The following is a 27,935-nucleotide window of genomic DNA, read 5'->3' on the forward strand; positions in this document are numbered from 1 at the left end:
GCTCTGCGGGAGCCCATCGGTCTCATCGGGCTTGACAGGATCACACAGGGCTGAGCACCAAGAGCTGGGCATGGAGGCGACAAGTCTACCGAGGAGACTCTAAGGTCAACCACTGCACAAAGGAAGGGAAACGCAACCGGGATGTGAGCCGTCCCACTGCATTGGCACTGCTACCGAGAATAATTGGGAGCAGAACAAAAACAAGAGGCCCAGAGCCAAAACAGAGGATGGACGGACAGGTTTGGGGGTGATGAGAAAGGGAGTTAGAACGGGAAGGGATGAGGAGCAAACAAACAGAACACGATGCAGCCGCCGGGGTTCCGACGAGCTCTACAAGAAAAACGATGGGCTGCTGTTATCAGCCTGCACCTGCAGAACATAATAAAGACCATCACCTGCCTGGGTTTATATATTTATTTTCCAGGCCATTCTCCGGAGCTGGTGGCGGATTGGCACCCTGCTGCAGCGCTTTGCAGGAGAGCCACAAATCACTCGTCAAGCATCCCTGCTCCTTCCACCCTCCCCGAGTGAGCCCCGTTCCTCAACCCACATGAAGCTGCATCCCAGACCGCTGCAAACCCCAATTCCCGATCCGAACCCCACTCCTGAGCACCCCAACTCCCTCTCCCCATCTCCCGCACCTTCTGCCGAGGTGGAATGACTGCAATGGCCTTGCACGCATCGCCTCTGCTGTGCAGGTAAGTAATTTATTGATCTGTAAAGCACTCCGAGACGCTCTGGAAGGGATTATGTCATGCCAGTGCCGCGCAATAAAATAAAAAATGATGGATTTTTTGTGAACATGAGGGTGATTTAGGGTTTGTAGTTGGAAGTGTAGTTAAAGTACATTTTAAGTGGAAATCAAGGTGGGTAATGAATTATTCTCTGTTTTGAAGGGCTTCTGGGAGTTCATTTTTTTGCTGCTCTGGGCACGACGGCCAATCTGCTAATCAAGCAGCGGAGGACAACGACGGACCAGACGCTCCCTGAACAGTGGGGACTCTGGGGCAGGACAGTGGAGGCCATGAACACGACACCAAAATAAATACTAATATGCTACAGTGTCATTAAGCCCAGTGTGAGGGGACAGCATGTGTCCCTGGGACAACCTGCCCACACGGAGCTGGGAGATGCTCCGCCAATAGCCAAGGAGTCCATTGGGGAGATTCAATTAATTACCACAGTGCTATCGTTACCGACACTGGGACCGCTAGTCAGGAAACCCGTGTGTGATTTAAAAACACCCAGTTTATGGTCTCGACACTGAAAACAGGCTAAGGAGGTACTACCACTGCCATTTCAGAGAGGTGGAAAGAGCCAAGCACATGCCCTCCATCACCTCAAAAGAAGCATTAGCTTCCAGCCTGAAGTCCCCCCAAAAATAGAGTGTTATCTATCATCTTCAATGCGACACTCGCTAAACCCCACAGGAACCTTTCTAACTACCGAATCCACATCAGGCCAACTCAGCTTGTTTTGCAGAGCTCACCGAAATATTAAAAAAACCCCAACAAATCAAGTCAGACTTTGCACCCACAGGTTTGTACCCAACCGGGCGACAGGCAAAAATCTGGAATCAAATCAATTGACCAGATTCTAAAATGTAATTAAAACAAATCAAACTTGGATTTCCCCAAATATGAAGGTTACATTCTCCTTCTCAGCAACACAACAGGAGATTGAAATGCTGCTCAGACCGGGCAAGGGGAAGAGAGGTGGTTGCGTTGCTGCTTGGCCGGGCAATGGGAGACCTGGCAACTCTCTATAAAAACTGTAAAAGCAGCTCAGAAAAAGCCCACCCGGGATGAGATGAGGCAGGAACGGCTGGGAAGGAAACCAGAGTGACGTCAGCGAAGTCGTTAGCTAACCCTTAAATTAAATGCGCAGTAGTAGGATTTAACACGACAGTTATTGTATGCTAATTAACCGTTTGAATAATTAACCGCACGAACTATTTAAAATGCCTTTCTGGAGACCGAGCAAGCATGTTGTAAGGCTTTTACCACACTAGGGAAGGAAACCTTAATAAATAGGGTATCACAAGTATATATTTAATGTTATTTAACGGTCACCGGAGCTCCCATTCCCTCTGCATTACACTTTCTCAGTCAGCTGGCATTGCAGTGGGGCAGGGGAAAGATTTCCTATGCCGCACGTGGGATGCAGATGGAGCTGTGCCCCTGTGGGAACTAGTGAATAAATAAATAAAGCTAAATAACTGCGGGCTTCCCAGGCGGGAACCCTCTCCTTGCGGGCAGCCCTTTTGCGTTCAGCATCTCTCTTGCTCAGGGGTGATTAAACGTGGCAGCGTTGGCCAAGCTGCTCCGGTGACACGGCGCAGATTTCCCCGGAGATGTGCTGGTGTTTTATCAATCTGACTATTCTTTTCCCCCCATCCTTGCCTCGATGATGGGAAAGGTCTCTCTCCGCAGGTACCCAGGGCATGGCCCCAGTTTGCCCGGACTTGGTGCCCGCTCACGCACACTGAGTCCCCGGGACAGAAAACAGCTTGCTTAAATATTTAACCAAACCATATGGCACGTTACACGTCCCAGGGTGTTCAGGCAGGTGATAGATGTCTTTACGGATTGGAGCATATGCGCTTGCCTACACAGATACATTCCCTGGCGCAGACACCCTCCTGCCACTGGCACGGGCTATATCGCCGCTATGCTTTCACCTCCAAACACCCGTCCCACAGCCAACACAGGTGCAAAATCTCACGCATCCCATGCAGGTACCCCTTGGCCATGCCATCTCTTGTCACTATTCCTTCCCCATCCACCGCCCTTGTGTGCAATGACCGCGCTGCTGCCTTTGCGTCCCTCTCCCCGACTGAAATGAGCCTCAACATGTTGGGTGCCTGCAAGGAGCAATTCCTTTCTACAGAGTTTTGGGAGCCAAGCAGGCAGCGCAGAAACACACGTGTCGCCTTCCCAGAGCTGCACATCCCTCCTCGCCCCAGCAGCCAAGCGCTGCCTTGCTTCCCCCTCGTAAAACATGCCAACCTCCATCTTCCAGCAGGAGCAACATCTGCTCCAGATCAAAGGCAACAACAAAGAACAACCATAAAAGCATCTTGAGGAATGAAAAAGAGGGAGGTTCAGGCTGGCGTTCTGCAGGCGATCTCTGATGTGCGCCAGCAGCTTCCCGAGCATCGGGCAGCCGCGGCTCCTGCTTTTCATAACAGCCTCTTACCGCTGTCACCCACAGGCTCCCTCGTGTTGTACAGGGCGCTGCTGCCACGGTCCTGCCTTTGAAACATGGCGAGTGGGATCCCTGGGTGCCCCAAGCCTCTCTTGCAGCCAGACCAAGCCCACGGTCCCATGCCAGCAATGGAGGGGTCCCCCAAAGCCTCCCAGGACCGGGCACAGGGCGGGAACCCCGATACTTGGCTGCCCATCCTCTCCTCTGGGTCACAGGGGAGTTTGTCTCTCCTCTGTCTGGGTCAGGAGAAGGTCCGAGGCTCCAGCACCTCCATCGCTCCTTCTCTCTCTCTTGTGTCTGAAACCTTTCTGCTTTTTAAGGAAGGCAGACAGCATATTGAAAGATGTGCACCTTCAATTACAGGTGTATTATAATGGGCTTTTAAATCAGTTCATGCCACTCTAACCCAACCATAATTAAGAGAAATGCAGAGAGGGCTTCACCCCTGCATCCTGTCAACGCAGCTCAGGAGCTGCATTGAACAAGTTCATGGGATGCGGGGAAGGGAAAATGCAGCTTTAGAGCCAGCTTTCCAGCTACTTTGCTCCATCATGTAGGCTGGAATAAAAATCCTCGGGGCTGCCCCAGGTTTGCAGCATCACCCCCTTCCCCACCAGCTTGCTGGGTTCGGTTCAGCTTCGCCGAGGGACTGAGTTCCCTCTGTGCAAACCCGGCAGCAGCCAAAGACGTGAAGAAAGCAGCCTGGAAATGAAGAGGACGTACGTAACAACCTTAATAAGCAATTAATAAATAACTAATGGCAATTGCTCGTTTTAAAGCAAGGCGTAATGAGATGTGTCATACGACGCTGAGATGTGCCTAAATGATTTCCCAAGCAGGCGACGGCTCCTGTTGCGGCAAAGCCCTCCCAAGCTTGGAGGACGTGAAATTCTTTACGCCCGTCTCTGCGGCAGGCTATACGGCATGGCATCGTAATAATTCAGAGGCGGAGAGGGGGAAACAAGACGTTTCCAATCATTCATTAGTAAAGTATTTGTGAACGCGGGTATAATTCACCGCATAAGCAGCAGGGTTTCTGCAGACAAACTTTATAGCTAAGTGCCAAAAGGGAGCCCAATCTGATTCCACTTACGACGGCATAAATCAACAACGCTCCTACCGCAGTCAACGAGGGATACGCCACAATAAACACGACGCAAAAGGAGAGTCTGGTCTCCAGCGCAAGGACTTTTTCCTGACTTCTGGATGGGTCTGGGTCACCAGCCTGGATCCAGACCGGGGTGCTGCGCGGCTGGATTTGCTCCCCTGCTTTCAAGGCTCTGAAGGGGTCCACATCTTCCTTCCTACCACGTAAAGAAACAAACACCTGCCACCAAACCCCACACCTTTGAGGGAACAAACAAGAGTCTGCTTAGCATGACTATTAATAAGTAGCTTTATAGAGCGGGCAGAATCCATCACTCAGGTTTGGGAGACCTGGGTTCTGCTTTCATGTTACGATGCCCCAAGGAATTTGTGGAACTGCTCTGGACTTTGTTGCCTTCTCTAAAATGAGTCTAATGATGATGAGTGAAAAGAGAAAAAGAAGAAAGATGAAAAAGTCAAGTTTTTTGCATTGTTACCCCTGGAGAAACGCGGCCAAACAAGGACTGTTCGGTGGTTCAGCTCCCCGTCTAGACAGACCTCATTTTCAGCTCCAGGCACGCCAAACACACCCAGAATCTTGTTTCCAATTTTTGCACCCCGAGCCACCTGGGATTCCCCCCTGCAAGCCAAGCAACGCCTCAGAAAAAGCAGAAAATTGAAGGATCTTGAAACCTTAAGACACCTGCGTCATCTTTCCAGCATTATTGACACCTTCGCTCAAGCCACAACAGCCTGTCTCACAATTACCTCCATGGTGACCATCACACCGACAGCGACTGTGTCTCGCCCTCCTCAGGGCCACAGGGTACCCAGCTCTGTCTCTCTTGTCCATCAGGATCCATCAGACCCCTCGGGAAATGTCCCCACGTGGGGACAAGCGGCAATGTGCCCAGGGCACCCGAAGAAGTTCCAACATGACTTCTTGCTAATACAAAGCTTGTCAAACCCATCACCTAGAAATGCTGGATGTCTTTATTAGATTCCTTTATCTCCCCCCGAGATCGGAGGGGACACGAAGAGACGATTCTCAGCGGAGATGTCATCATCCAGAAACTAATTAAAGGCTGCGCGGGAAGTCGGGTCCCGCGCACTCTGGAGAACAAAACGCATTAGCAACCCGAGTCGAGAAAAATATTACAAGTGAACTTGAGAGCAGAAAGGGCGAGATAGGGATTTGACAACAGCTCTGCTCTCCCCATCTTTCCTCCCGTTTGTCCCCGTGTTCTCTCATCCTCGATAGCTGTCCCCCAGCAGAAACAAACCGCCCGGGGACCTCGGGGCTGTCGTCTCCCCAGGGATGCAGGACAACGCTGGATCCTCTGCTGAGTCACGTTCCAGGAGAAAACCATGATTTGTGGAATTTCCTCTATTTTTAATAAGGTTAGAAGAGCCTCCTTGCTGCGGGTCAGCGAGCTGCAGACAAGGATGGCTTGATGCCTGCACCGCCAGAGTCGTCCTGGGCAAAATACTTCGCTTCATCTCTCTGTCACTGCGGTGACAAGTGCGTCTCTTCCTTGCAGGCTTATTACAAAGGCAGCGGCACGTCAGATAAGATACCCAGAGCCTACGGTCATAGGAACCAGAGGTGGGGACATTTCTGCACGGGGACAGTCCTGCTAGGAACGTCCTATCCATAGCCAGGGCTCACACAAGCCGAGATGCACAGATTTGGTTTAAAAGATGCGTCTTGAGTGTATGTGACTGCAAAGAGCAATGCCCAATCAATCTGGAGCCTCCCAAACCCACAAGCAGCAAGTTTAAATGATATTGCTCATCTGGTGAATCAGCACACTTTGTCCTGCTAAAGTAAGCGTGAAACCTCAGCTCCTCTCCCCAAAAACGCCAAGAGGAGAAGGAGCCATGTCCTACATCTGCTCCTGGAGAATGGGGGGGCTCCCCCTGTGGCCCCCCAGCTCTCTGACCACAGGAACCGAGCACACTAAACCAGTCCTGTGCCACTTTGCTCATCAAAAGGGACCCGACAGGAACAAAGGAGCTACAACATCCTTCCTAACGATAAATCAGATGCTCTAATGCAGCCTGCATCTCCAATGAATATAGGGCAGGTGTCTCTGAAGTGAAGCATTAGTTAAAATGATGCTCTTTAAATTACATTTCGGCTATTTCAGGCAGACAGGTTGTGTGTGGGTTGGGCTGGGTTTTTCTATGATCTATCTAGAGGCTTAAAAAGACACAGCGAGAAATAAATCTCCTTTCCATTAAAAACACACTGCGCTCTTGCATATTTGTTCTTATCTCGTCGCTCTGGCACTCGTGCTCCCTCTCCCCCGACTCGAGCACAAAGTAAGTGTTTATGATTACGCTTTCCACACTGACACTAATCTAATTCGAGGAGCCCATGCCCGGGGAAGGCGCGGCGGCTCGCCCGCCCTCGCGGGAGGATGAGCGTCGCCTCCCGAAACGCTGCGACCGACGGTTCTGCTTCAAAAACCGTTGAGATTCGTGGCGTTAATGTGGAACTGAGCGAGAGCCCCGAGTTTTGATTGAATTACAAGTCTGTTTGTGTCTTCTGGGTCTATCTGTATTCCTTTTGCCTCTACATAGCAAGGTATTTCCATCCATCCTGCCCTCCCAAGCTCCCCTAAACCTCTTTGATATCCTCATCAGACCCCCTGAAGTAGGTGCCTCACCAACGAGACACAAAAGTAGACAATTTGCTCCATGGGGCTCTTGAATACACAGAAAGGATGGATAGAGAACTCTCCCAGACATCACCGGTGGCAAACTACCTTTAGGCACCGAGCCGGCATCCAGGTGCTGTTGCCATCACTGCTTGTCCCCAAAAAGCCTCTTTCTTCCCCAAATCCTCTGCACACTGAGCTCCAGCCCTTGCATGTTCCTCCATCCCCCAGCCAGAGCCTTTACTTCTGCTCAGGCTTCTCCCCATCATCGCCTTTGTCTCCGGGGAAAAATTAAAGGATCAGGCAGGGAGCACGGTCTTATTATTCTCCGATTAGGCGGTGGAGCCTGCCTGCTGCTGCTCCTTATGCCCAGACCACAACTTCTGGTCCTGCACCTTGTTAGCATCCACCCCAACCTGACACATCAACTGCCCCAAATCCAGTGGATCCACCCAAGGTTTGGCCAAAAGCTGCCAGAAACAAGCAGAACAACAAACATCAAAAGCAAAAGTCCATGCCATGATGCACACCATCCTTCCCACGCCTTAAAATGCCCATAGGAGAGTGGCGTTAGCATTGCAAGGTTTAGCTTTCAAAGTTCATCAAAAAATCCCGGTGAGATAAAGGAGCATTATTATCCTCACTATTTGGATGGAGAAATGAGGCCCAAAGAGCAAATGGCCCAAAAGCGGCCGTTCGGAACAAAGCTCCGTCAGCACCTGCGCTTGGGAAGCCACAGAAAAGGCACCAGGACAGGTATTTCCAACGCAGTTAAAAGTTAGTCACCAGGCTGTAGAGAGCACAGCAGAATATCTGCGCACACAGAGGGGCAATTAAAATTTCACTACCCAATTTCAACCCGAATAGGCAACGTTTGAGGGAGTTAAGAGCAAAGGGAAAGGAGGGAGCAATGCTACCGCAGGGCAGGGGTACGGCGTGCCGGGAGCATGTTGAGGCTGTTCTCCTTTTCCATTAGGATTTCTCCTAAACGAAGCCCTCCAGCCTTCTCCTCGGCCACCCTTGCACCTCCGAGAATGCCAGAAAAACTGCGGGGACTTCTGTTCCCCCCAGAGCATCCTTTAATTTCCCTATTTGTCTTTCTAATGCCCGGACCCATCGGCGGCACCATCTACTCCCGGTGTCCTCCTGCTTTTCACAGAAAAACTATTTCTGCCCTTCCTTCCTCTGCCTCCTTCTCCTCCCATTTAATCATTTTGGAGGCTCTTTATCCACAGTTTCCTTCCCTTTCTTTTCCCCTTTCATTTTGAAAACCTGCGGTTCTCCGATTCAAAATCATTACTGTTTTTAACTTGGCTCGAGCCTCTTTAATTAAGTTACTTTCCATTATTTTTTATCTAGTCCATTTGTCTACATCCCCCGCACCCTCCCTCATTCTTCCATTCCCTCCCCAAAGGCAGGCTGGGTATGAAATCTTACATTTCCATTTGGCTAACAATCACTTTGAATTTTTAAATGCTATTAAATTGGATCACACCGGTCACTGGACTGGAGTTGTCGAGCTGTGATATTTACTCGCGCCAGTCAAAGGGAAATGAAATTGCGGCGGTGCGGGGGGGAAGGCGATGGGGGAGTGCAGATTTATTCTGCCCGCGGTACTTGCAAACAGGCACAATCCCTTTGGATTTTCGAGTGAGTTCAAAGGAAACTCTTACGCTCAACCATGAATGTATTGTAATGTCTTTAATAAATCAATTACTTGTTGGCAGGGAAGTGTCACTGCATCTCCAATCCTTGTAATCACCTCCGCCTTGCTGTGTTTTAAGTGCTGGAAAACCGCGGAGGTAGATGTGGAGCCAGAAGAAGAACTGGCGTAGGGCAAACCAGAGAAAGCGTTTCTGCTTCATCTTGCCAGAAAATGCCGAAAAATGCAAAAAGGCACTTGCATCACGCAAAAACGCACCTGGTCGGTGACCCCAGCACCGGAATAAGGATATTACGGTGCAAGAGGGACCCTGCCAGCATTCCATGGGGTTGGTGGGATGCAAATGTTGGGGAGGGAGATTCACAACAGGTTCACCGAGAAACCCGGGTATGAAGAGGCCAAGAGGCCTTTTCCACTTGAAAATATGCTAAAAAGACACAGAGCGGGGTTTGATTACAAAGCAGCCCTGGCCAGGTCTCTCTTACCGCTGACAACGTCCTCCCGTCCACAACAGCCATCATCTGAGCACAAACAGACATCGGAGCTTTGCAGAGAGTAATGAACTCCGGTCGGAGCCGAGGCAGGAAGGGTTTAATGTTCAGCTCGGAAAGCTTGGCGAGGCCATCAATTATATAGCCCTGCTGCTGAAGGAGTGGGGGAAAAATAAATCAGGCAGACTCAGCCAAAAAAGAAAAGATAGGGAAGGAAAACACTGCGAGAGAGATTTAATTCTGCGAGCGGAGAGACGTGTTTGCAAAAGAGGAGGAGGATCAAAGGCTGAAGCTCTCGGGCTGGCTGCGGGGAGGAGGGATTACAAGGAAGGGCAAACCATGGAGAAGACAACTCTGTTGGTCCCTGTGATGAGGCTGGACCAGGCAAGGACGGCCCTGGGTACAAATGGGGGGTCGGAAATGGGCTTTGGCAGCAAGCGGGGGGGATTGAGACCTGTTCATCTCATCTCTTGTAGGACAATGAGCCAGCATGGGCTCTGTGACCTTCAGTGCCTCGTCCCAGCCTGACACACGATGCTACCAAGAGAAAGGAGAGGAACCCAGAGCTGAAATCTACTGGGAGGTTTGAAAAGACCTTGAAGACCATCAGGTCCAACCGTTAACCAGCTTTGCAGGCAGACAGCCCAGCAGAGCCAGAAAACCCAAACCAGAAATATTTCAAGACCATACTGTCACACGTATTTTCTAAAGGTTCGCATTTCCACAGCTTTCCTGAGGGTCCTTACTTTTCTGTTCTCCGCTTCCCACTTCTCCTCCACTTTCTCCTTCGCCAAATTCTCTTTCCTCTCCATGATACCAACAGAACAAACAATACAACAAGATCACAGCTCTCCCAAATGTTTCCATGCAACTCCCCTTCTCCACGCTGCAACTCCAGACCAAAGCAAAACCACTGCAGAAAACACAACGTTTCCCCCCATCCACTGTCCCACAGGCTCAAGCGTCCCCTCCAGCCCGTCCTTAAGCCCGTGGATATCTGCTGGAGTTTTTCTAGCGCTCGGGAAGCGGCCAGGCCGGCTCTTCGGCAGCTGTTCCCTTGGCCTCCCCTTTATCTCCAGCATTGTGTTCACATCTGTTCCCCCCTCTGCCTGGTTTTAAATCACTGCTCAGCTCCACTGCTGCCAGGCGCGCGTTTCGTGCCGCCCAGCATGTCCCGTTTGGATGGGGATCCAAAAGCCATTTGCAAGCCTCCCCCCCTTGCCTTTTTTTTTTTTATTTTTGCCTTATTTTTTTGCAATCCTCCTGAACCTGCCAGCGCTGCCACACTGTTTTCCCCTCCTCCCTTTTGGCCGTGGAGTTATCTTGGCTCTGGAAACGTGTTCAGACACCTGGTTGCTGGCAGCGCAGGGCTGCATGCAGCTCTGTGATAGCGAAGGAGAGGCGAGCGGGATGCAGCCGGTGTCATCGTCACCCACCTTGGCTACCGGGACGTGCCGGTGGCCACTTGCTCCCACCTGGCCGGTGGCTTTATGGAGCCTGGCGGCGGCATCAATCCCACCACCCACATCCCTCTGGCTCTGCCGAGGGTTTTGGCTGCGGCCAACTCCTGGTTTCGCTGGGGATTTGTATGGCAGAAAAGCGCAGCTTTGTACAGCATCGCCCAGAGATGCATTTAGGACAAGACGTCACCATCTGTGGCTTTTTCCTTCCCCAGCAGAGAGCACTGCTCCTGAGCATGGCGATTTTGGTATAACACGGCAGCAAAAACCCCAGGGAGCAAACACAGAGGGGTACGTGGAGGGATGATGTTCCATTAACCGCACAGTGCTTCCAGAAAAAAAATCCCCTTTCGGATCGCAATGCTATCAAACAATCACACTATCAAAGACAGGGCTATATCCTTCCCCCAGGCAGTAACATAAAGATCTCCCAGGAAAGCCTGGCTGATGCCTCCCCAGTCCCCTTCCACCCACGGTCTTTGCAGGATCGCAAGCTGGGATGCCCACACACGCCACCTTCGATGGCAAAGGTTGCACCAAACAGACCAAATTCCCTTGGGAAGAGCCCCCTGCTCCTGCCTCCCCGAGCCCCTAAAACAGGCTTTGGCTTCTGGACTCGCCTCCGGCGGGACTGGCCGGAAAAATCAGCTCTAAAGGCTAAAAAAGAAGAGCGAGATTAAAGTATCAACTCTGAATTTATGCTCGGGACTTAAGGTTTAATAATGCAACAGAAAATCAATATTTAATAAGGCAAATGATGGAGAAAAACACTGAATGGGAGATGAGCTGCTGCTCGTGTTTTCAAACATGTAGGTCTCAGAGGAGCCGGTTTGGCAGGATGGACACAGGACCAGATTGCCACGAAGAGCTGGCATGCAGGACAACCCAGGTCCCACCGATTCCAGCTCTGGTGTCAAGGGGGCTCACGGGTCTTTTATTAAAGGACAAACAAGGAATTACTGCAGTGGTCGGAGTCCAAATACCCATGGAGAGAGATCAAATGCCGATGCACAAAGGGAACCGAGCAGCTGCCTCGCTAAACGGGCCCAGATTTGAGCTGGGGCTGGAGGCTGGGCTTGTAAAACACGGACAGCACACCCAAATTCAGGTTCCAAATGCACCGAGAAGACCTATCGAGGGATGGGGATTTCCTGACAAGCCGTGAGGGAGCACAGGGGCTCAAAGCAGACAATAAATCCCTGTCTGCCAAGCAGAAGATGAGGCGGTGTAGGTGGTTTAGGGGTGCAAAAGAGCAACGGGGGCATCAAACCCGGCTGGCACAGCGAGCGCGCATCCCTGGGCAGGACAAGGGATGCTGCAGGGATGCAGCTGCATCGGCGGGACGAGGGATGCTGCAGGGATGCAGCTGCGACGCCGGGGATGGATCGGCAGCTCTGCCTCCCTCCCCTGGAGCCTGGAGCAAACTGCAGCGACACGACACAGATGTCACCTGCGCCTTGTGCGAACCGACAGCCACCCCAGCAGCCAGGCTCTGCCAGCTCTAGGAGCTGTCACATTTGGGGTGAGCCCCATGAAAACAAGATGAAGGAGTGAGCCTGAGGAGCAGATGCTCCGAGACGTACAATCCTGCAGCCCCAGGACGCCGCTTGCTTGAGCCGTACCCACCACACCTCTGCCACAAAACACTGACACCTGATGCAGAGCAAACCATGCAACAAGCACTGCAATAATAAATGCCTATTGCAGCAGCCACCCCTCCCCATTTCCCTTCCCCACCGCCTGCACTAAACTTTTCCAACCCTGATACAAGCTGCTATGCTGAAAAGGGTAGAATTTTCCCTTTTCCCACCTAGCTGATGGTGGGTGCTGCCTGGGGATGCACCCCTGCCCCATCTCACAAAGTTGGGAACTCCAGATAGGTCCTAAAAATGAAACGGACTCTCACTTGCGTTGGTATCGGTGCTCAGATCTCTCCAGGGCAGCACAGTGAGCTCCGATGCCCTTGGATGTTTGAAACCCCCTCGTCTCGCACGCAGCATGTGCCGGGTTGCCTGCCTGGCCCTTTGCAGCGCGGCAATAATTTGTAGCTGGTGCCGGGATCCTTCATGATGAAAGATGACATATAACTATAAAACGTTATCGCTCCGTAACAGCCACATGCTATAAAACGCTGGGCAGAAGGATCTGGAACTAGATGGAGGCAGCGCTTTAAATCCTTCCCTGCAGAGTTACCGACGCTAAAACAACAGACCCACTCTCCAGAGCTCCGGCAACAGAGGGAGATGAAGCAAGACCCCAATAAAAACACCACAATCGTGGAATTAGGGTGAGTTTATACCGGCGTGACCTTCCTGTAGTGACAACTCTGGGGTAGCTGTAGTACCGGCAACGTCAGTGACATCTCCTCCCATTCATCCCCTGCCGCGACTTTCGGCGGATGCTCCGTGTTACTATAGTAACAATAAAGCCCTGGTACCAATATTACACTACAACGAGTTGACTCTGCTCCCGCGATTACGATAACAATGCTGTTACTGTAGTAACATTACATTGGTGAGGTCTCACCGTTCTCCCCTTAATTTTATTGTCGCCAGATTAAATTGCAATAATGTTATTGAGCCGCCATTAGCGTCGCCATGGTAACAATAACATTAAGGTAGCGCTATCGCATTACAGTGGTCCAGCCGTTCCGCCACAAATATTTTAATGTAGTAAAACAAAAGAGATTACTGCAGTAACATTAAACTGCAGTGACCTCATTAAACCACCACCGGATTTATCACGCGCAATGGTTCGGAAACCCTGCATGGTGGCGGGGAGATGCCCAAAGAGCATCCTCAATGTGTGGATGCTGCTGTGCCGCTTTTTGGGGGGATTTGCCATGCAGGGGGTGAGCAGGAGACCTGCAGACACCTCAAGTTCTTCTCCAGCCCGGCTTGGAGAGCCGTGGGCACCACAGAAAGGAATTAATGGAGCCGCTGGTGAATGGGGTGAGGTGGGAGACCTCTCCCTGAAAGTCTTTGGAGAGGATGGGTGAACGGGGCTGCTGGGAGCTCGCTGGCTTAGAAAGGCTCAAAGAACAGAACACTCTTGTTTGCTAAAAAAGAGAGGTGATCGGAGGGCAACCTTTGAGCATCTCCCGGGGAGCAGCAAAGAGAGACGCGCTGCGCTCGCCTCGCTGCCAACAAAAGCACACGCGGCTGCGGCCGGGGAGGTGCAATCGCGGGGCCACGTGGGTGTCGGACGTGGAAATGGCCCCAGCACTAGGGCACCGCGCTGCCGGCGGGGAAAGCAAAGGGTTCGTGTCGGCGCTGCTTATGGGAACCCCGCGACACACGGGATTAAAGCAATAGCGGTTCACCGGGGGAGAAAAACAGTGAAATTCGCCACAGCGGTGGGGTACACAGGAAGAAAAACATGAAGGGAATGAAAACGGTCTGTGTGTCCTATGAATCACTGGTTCTTCCTTCCCCTTGCTCGGTTCCCTTGCCAAATATTATTTCTCCTTTGGAACAGCAAACATCCTCCCCTGGACGCGGCGGTGCCCGGCCCGCTCAAATCACGGCACGGAGGATTCCTTCCCTTCACCATCACTTCTCCATGACCAAGTTTCCCTCTGTGTAATGAGCGATTAATTCACTTAAGAACTGCTCATCTCCCCATCCCTCCTGCTCTTTGCTCCTCCAGGAAGGAGGATGCGCCGCATCCATGTCCCAGTGGGATGCAGCGACCTGGCTCGCTCCTCCAACAGAACGGGCACGTAACTGGGGCAGCCAGGAGCAAACGCTTCCTGTATGGGATCTGGAATCTCTGCTTCCCTCCCCTCCCCTCCCGTCCCATGATATAATTGCTAATTAATAATAACGTTTAGCTCTCAGATAGTGTGTTCCATCTTCAAAGACCTCTGTCGACATTAACGAATTAATCCTCGTCAACCCCCCCTGTGAAGTAGGTGACAATTATTATCTCTGCCTTGCAGATGTTAAATTGATTTTGCAAAGAGGTCAAGTGACTTAGGGGAGGCTGCCCGGTACTTGGTCACACTGTGAGGGAGCACAGAGGAGGTGATGGGTCCGCGTGGAGAATTGAGGGCTGGAAACGATGGGAGGGAGATGGAGAGAACCGCTGGATGCGGGAGGAGAGGATGCTCCCAGCTGGCAGAACAAAACGGGGATGCAAAGCCAACAACTAGGACAGCGCGTGGGAGACCTTCAGTCCTCCACAACAGCCCGGATACAAAAGGAAAAGACGCTTTGACGGACGGACGGCGATTAGCAACAAAAGAGAGCCGGGGAAGGAACACATCAGTCAAAGGAGCCGAGAGCGTGGGCGAAGCGAGGGAGGATTTCGATTGCGTGCCGCTGGTTTCCTCCCCTCCGCCAGCCTGGGGAGGCTCCCCTAGCTCTCTGCCTATTTTTTAGAAGGTATTATCTAAACCTGCTTTTGCTTCTGGAAAGGACAGCTGCTGTCATAGGGGAAAAGGTGCGGACACTCCAAAAAACCCACAGCAGAAGGGGGTCAGGGGGTTTCTGCTGGGAAGCATCTTGATGCCCAGCGTGATAATCCAGCCCATGGCTTCATACACGGCCAACATCTACACATCCTTATGGCCACCAAGTTACCAAAGAGCCCACGGGAAACCCATCTGCCCCTCCTCACCCCAGCACCGGTGGCTTTGGAGGTGGCTGGGGACAGGCTCAGCCCCACGGGTCCACAAAGCTCACAGATGGTGGGTGGTCAGGAAGGCTCTGAACATCTCCATAACAAAAATAAAACCAGGCACAAGCAACGCATTCCCATCTACTGTTTTCCCTGCGAGCCACCTTGATACCTTTGGACTAAAGCGATGATGACGGCGGGGACGGATCCTTCCTCCAGCTGCGCAAACTGCTCTCCTTCCACCCACGCACAAAAGCAACGGCAAAAAAGTTATCCTTATCCTCCCACGACTCCAAGGGGCTTATGGCATCAACGGAAAATTAATTGGGCAGAGTTCGGCGCTTGAAACAAAGCCGGCTCGGGCGTCACAGCCCCACCGGTGGCTTTATCTCGCCAGCGCACACCTTGGCGGTGACGGTCCCCGGCGTGTGGCGAGGTGCCACCGGCACCGCACGTGTGCCCCCCGCCACCAGGACAGCCCCCCGACTCCGGCGGGCAGGTAATTAACTCCCTGACAAAGGCAGGGATTTGCAGATTAACCTGGGGCCTGGGAAAGAGTGGGAAAAAACTCATTTACACCAAACAAAAGGGGAGGGGTGATTAGTTGCTCCAATGACAACAGAAAGAGCCAGATAGGGCCAGGGAAACTGATAAAGAAGCGAGAAAGCCTAATATCCCCCAGTTGCCTGCTTTTCTATTTTATTTTATTTTTTTTTTAAACTTCTTTCTTTCTTTCTAAGCGCTAAAATTCCACCATTTTCTATCATGCAAATTTGCGTGCCTAAGTGAGATTAAACTCCGGCAGGCACCCTGCCTCCTTCCCCAAGTCCATTTCCCGCGCCAAGATAAGGGCGAACTTCCCTTAATGCATCTTACAAGGCAGTGGGAGTGTTTCGCAGGCGGCTTATTATCAATACAAATAAGAGCTTTGCAGACACCGTCCTCCTCCTTCCCTTCTCTTTTTTAAACCCAGGAACCCAAAGAACAGCTTAAATAGCTGAAGTGGCGGAGCGGGGAGATGGGGGAGATGCTGCTGCAGTGGGACTTGCTAAGGAAAGCAGAGCGGGGTACAGGAGAGGAAGGGACAGCATCACTCCTTGAAGGTCAATGGGACCTGAGTTTCTCCCTCCCTCCAAATTCAGAGCTGGCCTATTGCAAATAGGGCTTCCCTGGGTTTTGTCTGGTCTTACGGCAATTGTTCCTAAGGAAAAACAAGGGCAGGGACAACTTTCCAGATGCTGCAGATGACACGGGTGCTCCCCTAAGCTGTTTGTTTTAGGTCCAGCTGTCATCTGGGAGCTGCTTCCCTGAGGAGATGCAGGTGCAAAGAACCTCTTTGTGCCTTTTGCAGCTCTGTTGTTGGCTGACATCGACTTGGCATGGCTTGACCCCATTTAGAGCTTTCCCCAAGAACAGCAGATCTGAGATTTGAAGCACTGAATGCCAAGGGTCTGTTGTCTCATTCCTGGGCTCATTTGTCCCACCTTAGCACAGAAGGATGCACCGACTTTCTATTCCTAGATCGGCAAAATCACCTTTTGTAACGGGATTTCAAGACTGACAAGTGTTTCTGAAAGCCTGATCGACAAGAAAAGGTGGGAGAAACGGGGCTGGCATCATTTCAGAAAGAAAGTGGCTAAGGGGCAACACGATAACAACCTTCCCAAAAGCTAAAGGTTGTTCCAAAGAGGACATTGATCAATTGTTCCCCACGTCCGCTGGGGATAAGCTGAGAAAAACTCCACTTCATTTGCAACAAAGAAGGTTTAAGTTAGATATTAACTATACGTTTTCTAATTATAAAGCCAGCGAAGCGGTAGAATAGATTGTCCAAGGAGCCTGAAGAACCTGCTTTGTTAAAGATTTTCAAGAATAGCTTGCACACGTGTTTGCCAGCAATGCCCGTGCCTCGTTGCAGCGGGGCAGGCTAAATTAGCTCTTGAGGTGCCTTCTCCCCACCTATTTTGGGATCTCAGCCATCAATACAGCCAACCTTGAAATAAATGAGCAGCTCTTCCCTCGCTGCAGCATGGACATCCTCGGTTCCTGGAGGATTCTAGCTGATTTCTTAGGGAGACCATCCCCAACCCTCACACACTAAAACAAGCTCCTTCTCCCACTCTTATTCTCCTGATTTTTGCTCTTTTCCTGCACAGCACCACTTGCTGGACACCAGAATCCCTCAGCTCCTCGCTCCCTCCACCCTTGGCCATTTCTTTCTTCAAATTTGGGAAGGGAAGGAGGGATGCATGGCATGGGGTGAGGGTTTGTTTTAAAGGGGAGATTTCCTTTCCCATCTCCTCTCATCACTTCTTCTCCTTTCCTACCATGTGCTTAACTCGGCACATCCCCAAAACCCAGCGCCGGGACACCCTGCTTTCCTGGGAGGGAGAGCTAAGCATCGCTTCCCACAAGCTGAACACCTTTTACGACAAGATTAGATCAGATTATGTATTTAATAGGCCCATTTTCCAAGGCAGGAGAGTTAATCCTGACAGCCAAATTTAAATCAGGGTCGTTAAGGCAGGCTTCCCATTAACTGGACATGATATTCACTTTCATGTCCTGCTCTGGCACGTTCCTGCACATGATGCTCTTGTCACCTTCCACCTGAGGACGGGTTGGGTGAGCCAAGCTATAGCTCTCAAAATTAGGGGACCTGTTCCTGAGAACTGGTATTTTTTGTTGGTAGCAGCAAAGATATTCAGCAGTTACAGGACTGAGCCCATCACTAAATCCCCCAGCACTTAACTGTACTGCTGCAAGGAGTTAAGACACGGTATTTTCCTCCAGTACCCAAACATCTCTTCCTAATGATACAGCAAGACACAGGAGGGATGAACCTGGATGTTGGTGATACGGAAAATTTAGGTCAGGAAACGGGAATCAGAAGAGAAGAGACAGAAATTGTCCTGCACCGCACCGGTGCCTGATAGTGACTTCAGAACTTGCGGGTGATCGACTTTGGCTTAAGAAACTCAGGCAGGTAATAACAGATTGCAAGATAAACAGCAAGGAGCTGGGTTGGCGACACAGCCGCTTTCTCTCTGCGGTTAATGGAGATGGAGAAAGTCCGGCTCTGTTTAGTTTGCTCGATTGCTCGAAGAGGAAAGAGAAAACAGAAGGGGAGGAAGCGGAGAAAATAAAGGTCCTGGGTTTGGGTTTTTTTTCCCCCTACTATTCATTAGGCTGTCAATAACGCTCAGGCCTGGCATATCGACGGCGGATTAGCTCAACCCGACTCTGTGTACAAGACCAATGCCTTTTTAACCCAGCTTGTTTCCAAATCAATACACCCATCAGCATTCGAAAATTAGCCCGAGACGAGATTCCAATACTCGAGCTGGTGTGTCATGCTAAGAGGGCTCCTGGCCAAATCACAGGAGAAGGAGGAAAAAAGGTTGCTAGGAAGGGATTAGAAATCTTCCATTAATCTTCCCCGAGGCTGCCTCCCTTAGAGCACGGTGGGTCCCCTATGTCCCACCACGCAGGCTCCCCCTTGCCCAGCACACGTCCCCATCGCGTCCCACAGCAAGGACACAGGAGTTATCTTGCGTGGACGTCCATCTGCTCCACCATCACATCTGGTCACGCTTGTGGTGGTCAAGCAGATGGATATACATCTGGTCATGCTTGTACATCCCCTCTTGAAAGCCCAGGAGCTCTTGAGATCTTACTGAAAACTATGCACCCACTCCACCGCCCCATGCCAGCCTCCCTCCTCCTCTTCCTCCTCGCAGGGGGACAGAGTTTCAACACACAAACACATATTGTTGCTAGGCATACACACACCCCCGCAAAGTACACAAATCTGCCAGCTCTCTCTTTTCTATCCAACACAAGTTTTACTTCAAGCATTGCCTCCAGCATGGAAAACAAAATAATCCCATCAAAATACAGGAGCAACAACAACAACAAACAGCGACGTGGGTTTGCCAGTGACTACTTCGAGAGGTGGAGCTGCCTGATTCAGAGCCCCGTGACTACTCCAGGAAATCTGGATAAATGCGACTGCAAATGTCTGGGCGCTGCCCAACTTCATTTGGACTCTCCAAGCCTGTTGATAACCCTCTACATTTGCACCAAGTTGTCTAACATATACACAGCTCAACATAGGAACAATGGGAGAAGAAGACACCTTAGCAAAAGGCATGAACAGAAATCAAAGCCCCACGCCCAACCCCTCCACAAATCCCCTTCCTTCTTACCTTGCACGATGAGATGGACACGCGATGTCTTGGGGTGATTGTCTGTCTGCACGGAGCAGGTGTAGGGGCCTTCATCATACACATCCACGTCTTGGATCTGGATGCTGTACTGGGTCTTGGTGTTGGCCAAGAGCACCACCCGAGGGTCCAAGCACCACTTGTCATTGCCGGCATAGAGGATGCTGCTGCGGTTCAGCCAGGCCACCCGGGTGACTCGGTTATCCACGGAGCACCTGGGGAGAAGCAGAGAGGTGACCCATCAGAACAGTGTCCTCCCTTCCCCAGCCCCTCCTGCTCCTCTTGGCACTGGTTTTAGCTTTGCTGCCGGTTTCAGAGACCAAGTGCTTTCAGTGCTCAGGGCACCGACATCCATCTAAACTGCTGGCTCCAGGGATTTGCCCCAGAGCTTCACTGTGAGTTCAGACGTAGAGAGGTCAGAGCCACCCAGCACCAGCCACCAAAGGACGTTTCACCCCTCCCATTCATCCTTTGCAAAATCAGAGACAATCAGAGCCGAGCAAAGATCACCATCCTGAGTCCAAACCACAATTTTTTGGGGGGATGGAGGTTGCTGCCTCTTGCCCAAACCCATCGCTTGTCATTCTCTCCATACACCTTCATAACCCTGCAGTCAGACAAAGAAACGCAAAGCTGGGAAAGCAGCTCACTCTGCTTCACAAGGGAGCGAGGAAAGTTGATCTCGGGAGAAAGCCGGCTCTAACACACCCCTAAAGAGAAACCTTGAGCTTCCGACCATTTGTCCCTTCTGTCAGCTCTTCCTTCCCTACCCGTCATCTGCATTGTTGCTTCTCCCTCACTCATCCCAGCCAAGCATTTCACCCATCAAGTGACATTTGGGAGGCAGAGATCTTCTATTTCCAGCCTCATTAGGGAACTGAGCCCTCCCCAGAAGACAGCACGGCGCAAAACTAGAAAAGACTTTGCTCCTGAAGGGGATAATTTTCCTGTCGGCATTAGCAGGGGTCAGTCTTGCTCCCACCAAAGGATTACAGAGCTGTTAGGACTTGGCTGCACTTTGCTGGATGCCGGTGATGGAGGATAATGTCCCTGCAATAAAAGCATTCACGGCCTCAGATCCACCGTTCATATTCTCCCCAATCTACTCCATTACTTGTGCAGTGGCTGGGATGCAAATTAACTTTGGAAGCAGCTAAAAAAAGAGCAGGGCAGCCTCTGGGAGGTCTCGCACGGTAACATCAATGAATGCAAGGGGTTTAATGGGCTACACGTGCCAGACTGTGGTGGCAGGGGAGTTAACGCCAAGGATGGATGTATCTGTGGGATGCAGACTTATCCACTGTGTCCACTACTGATGCCAGCAAAGACACAGGCACCCATCTGGGGACAAGCTGTCTTGTCTCATCTAGAATCTTTTTGGAGGTATCTCTTTGGCCACAGGGATTAGAGAAAAAGCCTTGATAACCCACTCAGCCTCAAAACACAGCATTTGGAGGTTAGGGATGGTGGATCCCCATGGGGTGACTTGTCTAAGGCAAGATGGGTGCTGTGATTTGCTAGGCAAGCACCCAAGTTACCGCACCATCCTCCCTCTCTGGTGTGAAAAACATCCGATAAATTAAACAATTTTACTGCTGTTCCGTAATGATATTACGATAATAATAAATTAAATGTGAGCACACTTTTATTATCTACATTAAAAAAAGCAATAGATTCAGTCTGGGCTGAACACCAAGAACCCGGCTCTTGCTCTCAGCTGCATTACAACTTGAGCTAAAACCGAGAGTTTAGTTGCTTCAAGTTGAACAAAACTTGAGATTCCTTCCCAAAGGATAGGTTTGGGATATTGTACTCTGGAGCTCAACTGAAATTGCAGGTGGATATTTGGCGCAATGCCATGAAATATGCTCCTGCGGTTGCAGCGAGCAGCACGTCTGCACAAACACAGGGGGTGTCCACCCTCCAAAACCGTATTACCAAAAACGATGGGGCAAAGAAAACCCAGATATGGCTTGAATTTCCTGGACTGGCCCCTTCCACGGAGATTATTGCTAAGGACCTATAAGCAGGCTGAACCAAAAATATAGATTTCCTCTCTCTTCCATGCCAGGTTTTTTTTTTGTGAAATGCATCAGCTTGGAGATCCCTGGATAATAATGGAGCCAGACAGTGTGTAATCCAAGCATTCCATCTATCACATGGGCATTTAAGTGCTTTTGAAAAGCAGCGGGGTTCAGGTAACGCATGAGGCAACAGTGAAATAAGTGCTTTCGCCCTTCACAGCACCCGGTCACAATCTCTTCTTATCGCATAGACACGCTTCTCTGTTCCTGGGATCGGAAAGCTTCAAGTTGTTATTTTATTTTCTTCCCTACCTCTATAAGCTCCCAAGCTTTTATATATATATATATATATATATATATATATATATATATATGTAATAAAGTGCAAAAACAGCTCCCGGGAAAGACGCTCTTTGCCTTTTGGATACGATGTGCTATTTAGGGGATGGCAGGTCATGCTCCTACCCGAGCTCCTTCCATCTCCCCTGTGTTAAACCCTCACACAAGCACCGGTCGGGGTCCTGGTGGCCACGGCTTTTCCAGCCCCTCCATCTGCTCCCGTTCCCTCCTCCAGCAGCCCGGCGCGGGGATGGGATGTTCTGCTTTCCCCCACGCAAGCAGCCCAGTGGAAAAACTTTGGCTTCGGTCAGGAAACCAGGCTCTGAACACAGGTGGAGAGCAAAGCCACCCCTGAGCCTTCAGCATCGTCCTTCTTACCCCCCGAGATGCCCCCACCATCTTTCATTGCGATGTGCCAGGGAGGGAGGGGAGAGACAGGTCCCCAAGGTGATGGAAAACAGCGCTTTGCCTCCAAAAAGACAATGTAAAAAATAACGAAGCGCAGATGAGGTAATTTTCTCACTCAAGATCCTTAATCCTTGTTATGTTCCTACTCGGAAAGCAAGTCCTGCTCATCCAGGGAGATGAAAAACGGCTGCTTGTCAGCGTGAGGAGGGGATGCTGCTGCTCCCTGCCTGTCTGCATCTGAGCCCCAAGCCTTGGGGTTTCTGCTCCCGGAGGTGGAAGAGCTGCTCGCTCACCACTGCTGCACCATCCCAGGGTGGGCAGTGCTGTTTGCAGAGAGATGCAGCTCCTCACGCTGCACCAGACCCTCCGCTCCCTGCTGGGGGCACCTCAACACCACCACGAGCACTGCAGTTTGGGCATTTGAATAGCTGATACACCAACCAAAGGCAAAAGCCGCCTGCGTGCATCTTTACATCTTCCATACTCATCCCAACCTGCCTGCTCGTGCCCTTGTCCCGCTCTCCCTGGGCACGACCAAACCGCAGCCCCCGCAATCAAATCTCAGGAATAAATAAGCAGCAAGGGTCTCAAAGCCGAGCGTCTGGTACCTTCCTGAATTTTTGGCGTGAACACAGAAGGCACACGCCAGCAATGACATTCCTTCCCAAAATTCTCTCTTTGCTTTCACGAGTTTGCACACAAAACATGACAGGAGAGGAGGTGGCCCGGCAGCAGGGGGGAAGGAGGTTTTTAATTATTGAAGTGTAGTAATTGGCACGCAACACTTCTTTTTTTTTTTGTTGCCTCTTATGCAGATCACCGGTGTTGCAGAGGGCTGGGCTGGAGAGCACAGATTGCCTCAACGCAGCAGGACACACAAGAAATGAATAATGTTAATTAGAACTGAAAAGAGCTCTGTGAAATTATCAACCTGACTGTCGCTTTCGTTGCAATTATCAGGGCACAAGCTCCATCACGGGGAGGTGGGGACAGGGCTACGCTTGGCTCAACCCAGCAAATTTGGTGGCCCAAATTGGGGCTGTGACCAAGCTGAGCATCCCCAGGCTCACTTCTTCTACTACCACCTAATTTTTACCGCATCTTACCCTAGAAAACCCCTGTTTTGTCCTCAGCATCTCCCATCCCAGGCAGCACCTTCCAGCCTCCGCACCATCAGCCAGGCTATAAATGATCAACCAAACCAGACCCTCGCCGGAGGCTGGAGCTGTGCAGCTCAGATTTATTTCTGTGATTATCGCGTTTTATTGTTATTTATTAGGATTAATTAAAGGCTGGGCTGTGAACAACTCAATCCCGTTCAGGCACAGTCCCATCACTCTCATAGACTTTCCTATGAAGTTCATGCAACAGGAGTTTGGCTGTTAATTCCTGAGCAAAGGGACACGCAGGGTTGGATTTTCCCCTGCTCCTGGGGGCATGTGTTGCCCATGATGCCATTGTTATCATAGAAAAAGCGGTCTGGAAGGCTTTTTACTAAAAAATATTAAGCCAAAACCTTCACTGCTACAGCCCAGCCTGGTTTCCCTCTCCTTTGCTGTATTGGGTTAATTCACGCACCAGCAATTTCCACCAGTCCAGCCCTTCTTCGGCAGGATTTACAGCATCTGCTCGCTTTCCGCGCACATATAGACTGCGTACGCTCGCTGCGGCGCCGTATGCTCGCATCCGCACTGACACGCAGCGCTACCCTACATGCTAAAACGACAGAAAAAGCTTTTTTCCCAGGTTTTGTGTGCATGTGACACACGTGTGGCGAACGTCGCGCTTCCCCCTCCGCTCCATCCCGATCGTCCTAACTCTCAGCTCTAAAATAAGCCGAAGGGCACCCTTGAGCTCCCACTGATGTGACACCACCAAAGACGTGGCCCCGAGGGCTTTTTCACAGCACGGGGGCAAAAAGCCGCTTCCCTGCATGGGGAACCTGCTGCCTGCCCAGGTAGGAGCCAACCCAATGATTAACTCGGCAGCGGGGTCGGGCAGCAAAGGGGGGACCCCGCTGGGGCTGGAATCTATCTCCTGTCCCCCCGCAGCAGCAGCCGGAGCATCTCCAAAGGCTGCGGGGGCGAGGAGGTGCCCTTAGATCAGCTGCTGCCCCGGAGCCTCTTCAAAAATCATGCTGAGCTGGTCAAAAGCAGCGCTCAGAAGTGGAAAATAGAAATTCTTTTGTGCTTCTTGCCCCCCGGCTTCTCTTCCCTGCTCGGAGTTTCATCTCAGTTCTTGCAGGAGGAGTTGGGGCTCTGGATTGGGAGGTCCTGCCTTTCCCAATGGCTTCACGCTGCAAGCTGCAGCAAAACCCTGCAAATCCCTGCCCTTCATTTCTGCCCTCTGCAAGGCTTTAAAGATTCTGGCACCTCCTTGCTGGGAAGGGTGAGATAACACATGTTTGTAAAGCACCTGATCTCTGCAATTGAAAGTTTATACATGCAAATGATTCGCACTAATTACATTAATAATAATATCCCGGGCTCGAAAATATCCACCTTGGTTCATTGCCCGGGATTTGCAGAGCTGCAAACAACTCCCAGTATGATGCCTTAGATGAGCTTATTGGCAAATACCACAGAAACCGGCCTGGGGAGGAAGGAAGGGCTGCAAAAAGAGCCAGAGCTCCCACTTTGCAGCTTGCCGACCTCGCGCAAAGCAGGTACGGGGGAGTCAGGAGATGAACGAGCATCTCTACAAGTGCCCAACACCCCTGTGGTCCTGGGAAATCCCCCATCAGCACCCCTGACAGCCAGGACTGGTGCAAAGCAGGCAGGTTGCGATGCTGCAGGGACAGCTTGTCTGGAAAAGTCTCTCTCTCTCTGCAATGCAGCAGCACGCCAGCACCTTTCCAAGTCCCCTGCTCGCCTCATCCAGCCTTTCTATTTATCCTCCTATTGTCTCTGCTAACAACGGGGGCTCTCTGCACATCTATAGCATCTACCAGCCCGGCATCTCGGAGCGTGCCACAAAACACCAATGAGGGCAGTGGCTCCCAGGCCGCACGGTGAGGGAACACGTCCCCAACGTGGGTTCCCACCCCGTGGCATGTTGCTGCTGGCCCATCTGCTTGGGCGCCCTCCAAAAGCGCTAATGTCCCCGGGAAAAAGGGGGTGACGCCGGCACCCAACTGCCCGTCAACAGCTGTGCGGGGATGTGGCCAGTTTACTAATGAAATGCCACCCCGCCGGGACGCTGCGCGGAGCTCGAGGGATGCTGTGTTCCTCCTGGTTTTCTCCTTTTTCACCCCAAAAATGGCTCTGGGGGCTCCTGGATGCCAGCAGGGAAACAGCCCTGGGTGAAAGTCACCCCTTGCCCAGCGCTCTTCCAGAGCTGCCTCCTAAAGGGTTGTCCATTCTGAGATCTCTCCCTGCTATAACCTGTTCTCTAATAAAATGCTCCTTTGCCACCTGCAAGCCCCCAGATTGAGCCATTCAAGACACCCCAACTCTCCATCCTTCTCAGCATCCCCCACTCCTCCTCCAGCCCAGTGTGGATGTTCCTCCAGGCTGAATCCCAGCTCAAACACGAGCTGTGCCCCCCATCCCAAATAAATCTCAGTTCTGCTTTGCACAATTGACACTAATGGCCCAGGAATAAAGCGATGCCATCTACCCCGACGGCCTGCAAAGGAGCGCGTTTAACTCCGCACACAGGCAAGGGACCGCTGGGCTTGACTGCACTGAAAATGTATTCGCGAGGAAGCGATGCACTTAACTTATTACAAGTGGGAAATTATCACTAAAGTGGCTTTTCCTCAGAAGTTGAGGCACAAAACGAAGCGGCAAGGGGTGAGGGCTCTCTGCCAGGACTGCGGAGGGGAGGGAGCAGGAGCGGGATGCTAAATGATGCTGTGGGTCAAGAGGGAGCAGGACAGGAGGAATAAAGGGCACAAGGGAGCAAGAAGTGCTGCAAACAGGGATGGGGACAACACAGGGAAATGAACCCAGGGAAGAGCAGGAGATGGGGTATCGGGTTTTTAGAACGCTGGCAGAGCTCTCCAGTAGCCCAACATGGCTGCAATGGGGAGATGGGGGGAATTCACACTGGTACTGCCTGTAGCTGCCCAACCAGGTTTACCTGTAGCAAATCTATTCTGCTACACGCTATCTACATACTGAGAATAAACGCAGGTTATCGCATCACTTCCCTACACCTGTTCTCGCTCACGCTCCTAATTGCAACTTCACCGCAACACCCCAGCTCATATCGCTCCTGCTGGCAGATGGACAGAAAGAGGACGATGAGAAAACCCTTAAAATAAAGACTGAGAGGTGGTCCAGGCAATACAAGCCTGCATGGGAGGAGCAGGATGAGTCCCCAAGCGTTGCAATGCCACCAGGTGATGGGGAGAGGACCTTCCCTTTCGGCAGAAGAAGCAAGGTCACAAAGACCAAGACAAGAAACTAACCTGTGCCTATTGCTCAGACATCTATCTCCTCATAGAAACAATCTCTCCAGCAAGAACCTTCTTACAGACACTCCAAACCCACCACACAGCCAGATCATCACCAGAAGGTCATTTGCCACATGACCATAACGTGAACAACCTTGTCTCGTGACCTCCCATCATGACGGGATGGGATGTGTCTATGAGAGAAGGTGCTGGAGGGGATGCTGGTGACACAAGGGATGTTGGGAACCAAGTAAGGGGCGAGGATGGACAGAAGGGACGTCAAGGATGGAAACACAACAGAGCCAAAAGCAACGGGACCTTCTCCAGCCATGCACCAATACCCTCTCTCCATTTATAAAATGGCACTAATGAGACTGAAAACAAGCAAAGGAGGGAGGGAAAGGACCCTTCCCAGCACAGACCCCCCCTTCCCTCCCCTCTCCCCTTGAGGACATCATCCTTAAAATATATTTCATTTCACAGCTGCATTATGGTACCACAAAATCCTGCGAATCCAATTTAAGAACAGATTACCTCCTCACTTACTTCATTTGAAGCAATTACATGTTAATTTTCATTGAGACCAGCCTAATGCATACCAATCTGATGCTGCAATCTCATTTGAATACTTGAGGGAACGCTAGTTGGGCTCCGGGCTCTGGAGGCTCATATTTAAAGGGCCACTTCACATTCCCTTTCCCTTTTCCCCCGGTTATTTACGCTTTTCGGCGCACTTGTGCTGCTCCCTCCCTCCCTTCCCAGCGTTCCCAACAGCTGGTACCACTTGTGAGACCAACTAAAATAAGCCAAGTAAGTTTTGCGGAACGATGCTGCGCCCATCGCCAGCCTGCGCCCCCAAGACAGGAGCTACCCCAGGCCAAAATGTAATATTGCTGACGCCTTTCACCATCGAGTAAATAACCTTCCAGCGTCAAAGTGGCTGGTAAACATGTGCTGCTATTGCACACGTCTCTGCAAAGCGACTCCTCCTCCTCCCAGGCCAAGAATAGCCTCCACCAGGTTTCTAGCTGATGGTTATCTTCTCCCACACGCTCACTTAAAGCTTCTTATCTAGTCAAGCCCACGGTATCGATTGCTGTCCCGGACACCAAGCTTGGAGTAATTAATAACGCCAGCAGAATGCGGATTCAGCTCCTGGTTGAGCCGTCTCGCCGTACGCATCCCGGCGATAAGCATTTGTGTTGGAATCTGCACCTTAATTAGATTTTTTTCAGATTGCGAAGGGCCCCGAGACACTTGTGCAGATGCCACAGAAAGGTATATTGCATTGTACTGTAATTAATCCAGAGGTAGACAGAGCACGGGAGAGATTCACGGGGAGACAACCA

At 51.2% G+C, this 27,935-nt stretch overlaps 1 protein-coding gene across 2 annotated transcripts in view; it reads right to left on the reverse strand.

Moving 5' to 3' along the window:
* LOC308048760 (protein CEPU-1) overlaps window positions 1-27,935 on the reverse strand; it is a gene marked incomplete at both ends in the record, with an annotated part of 282,261 nt that overhangs the window by 20,296 nt on the left and 234,030 nt on the right. For both annotated transcript variants that reach the window (XM_080358061.1, XM_080358060.1), the window contains one exon: window positions 19,399-19,631. In XM_080358061.1, the coding sequence (XP_080214187.1) occupies window positions 19,399-19,631 (233 nt within the window). The remainder of the gene's footprint in view (window positions 1-19,398; window positions 19,632-27,935) is intronic.

Source organism: Nesoenas mayeri (genome assembly GCF_963082525.1).
Source record: "Nesoenas mayeri genome assembly, chromosome: 22".
In the NCBI taxonomy this organism is placed as follows: Eukaryota; Metazoa; Chordata; class Aves; order Columbiformes; family Columbidae; genus Nesoenas; species Nesoenas mayeri.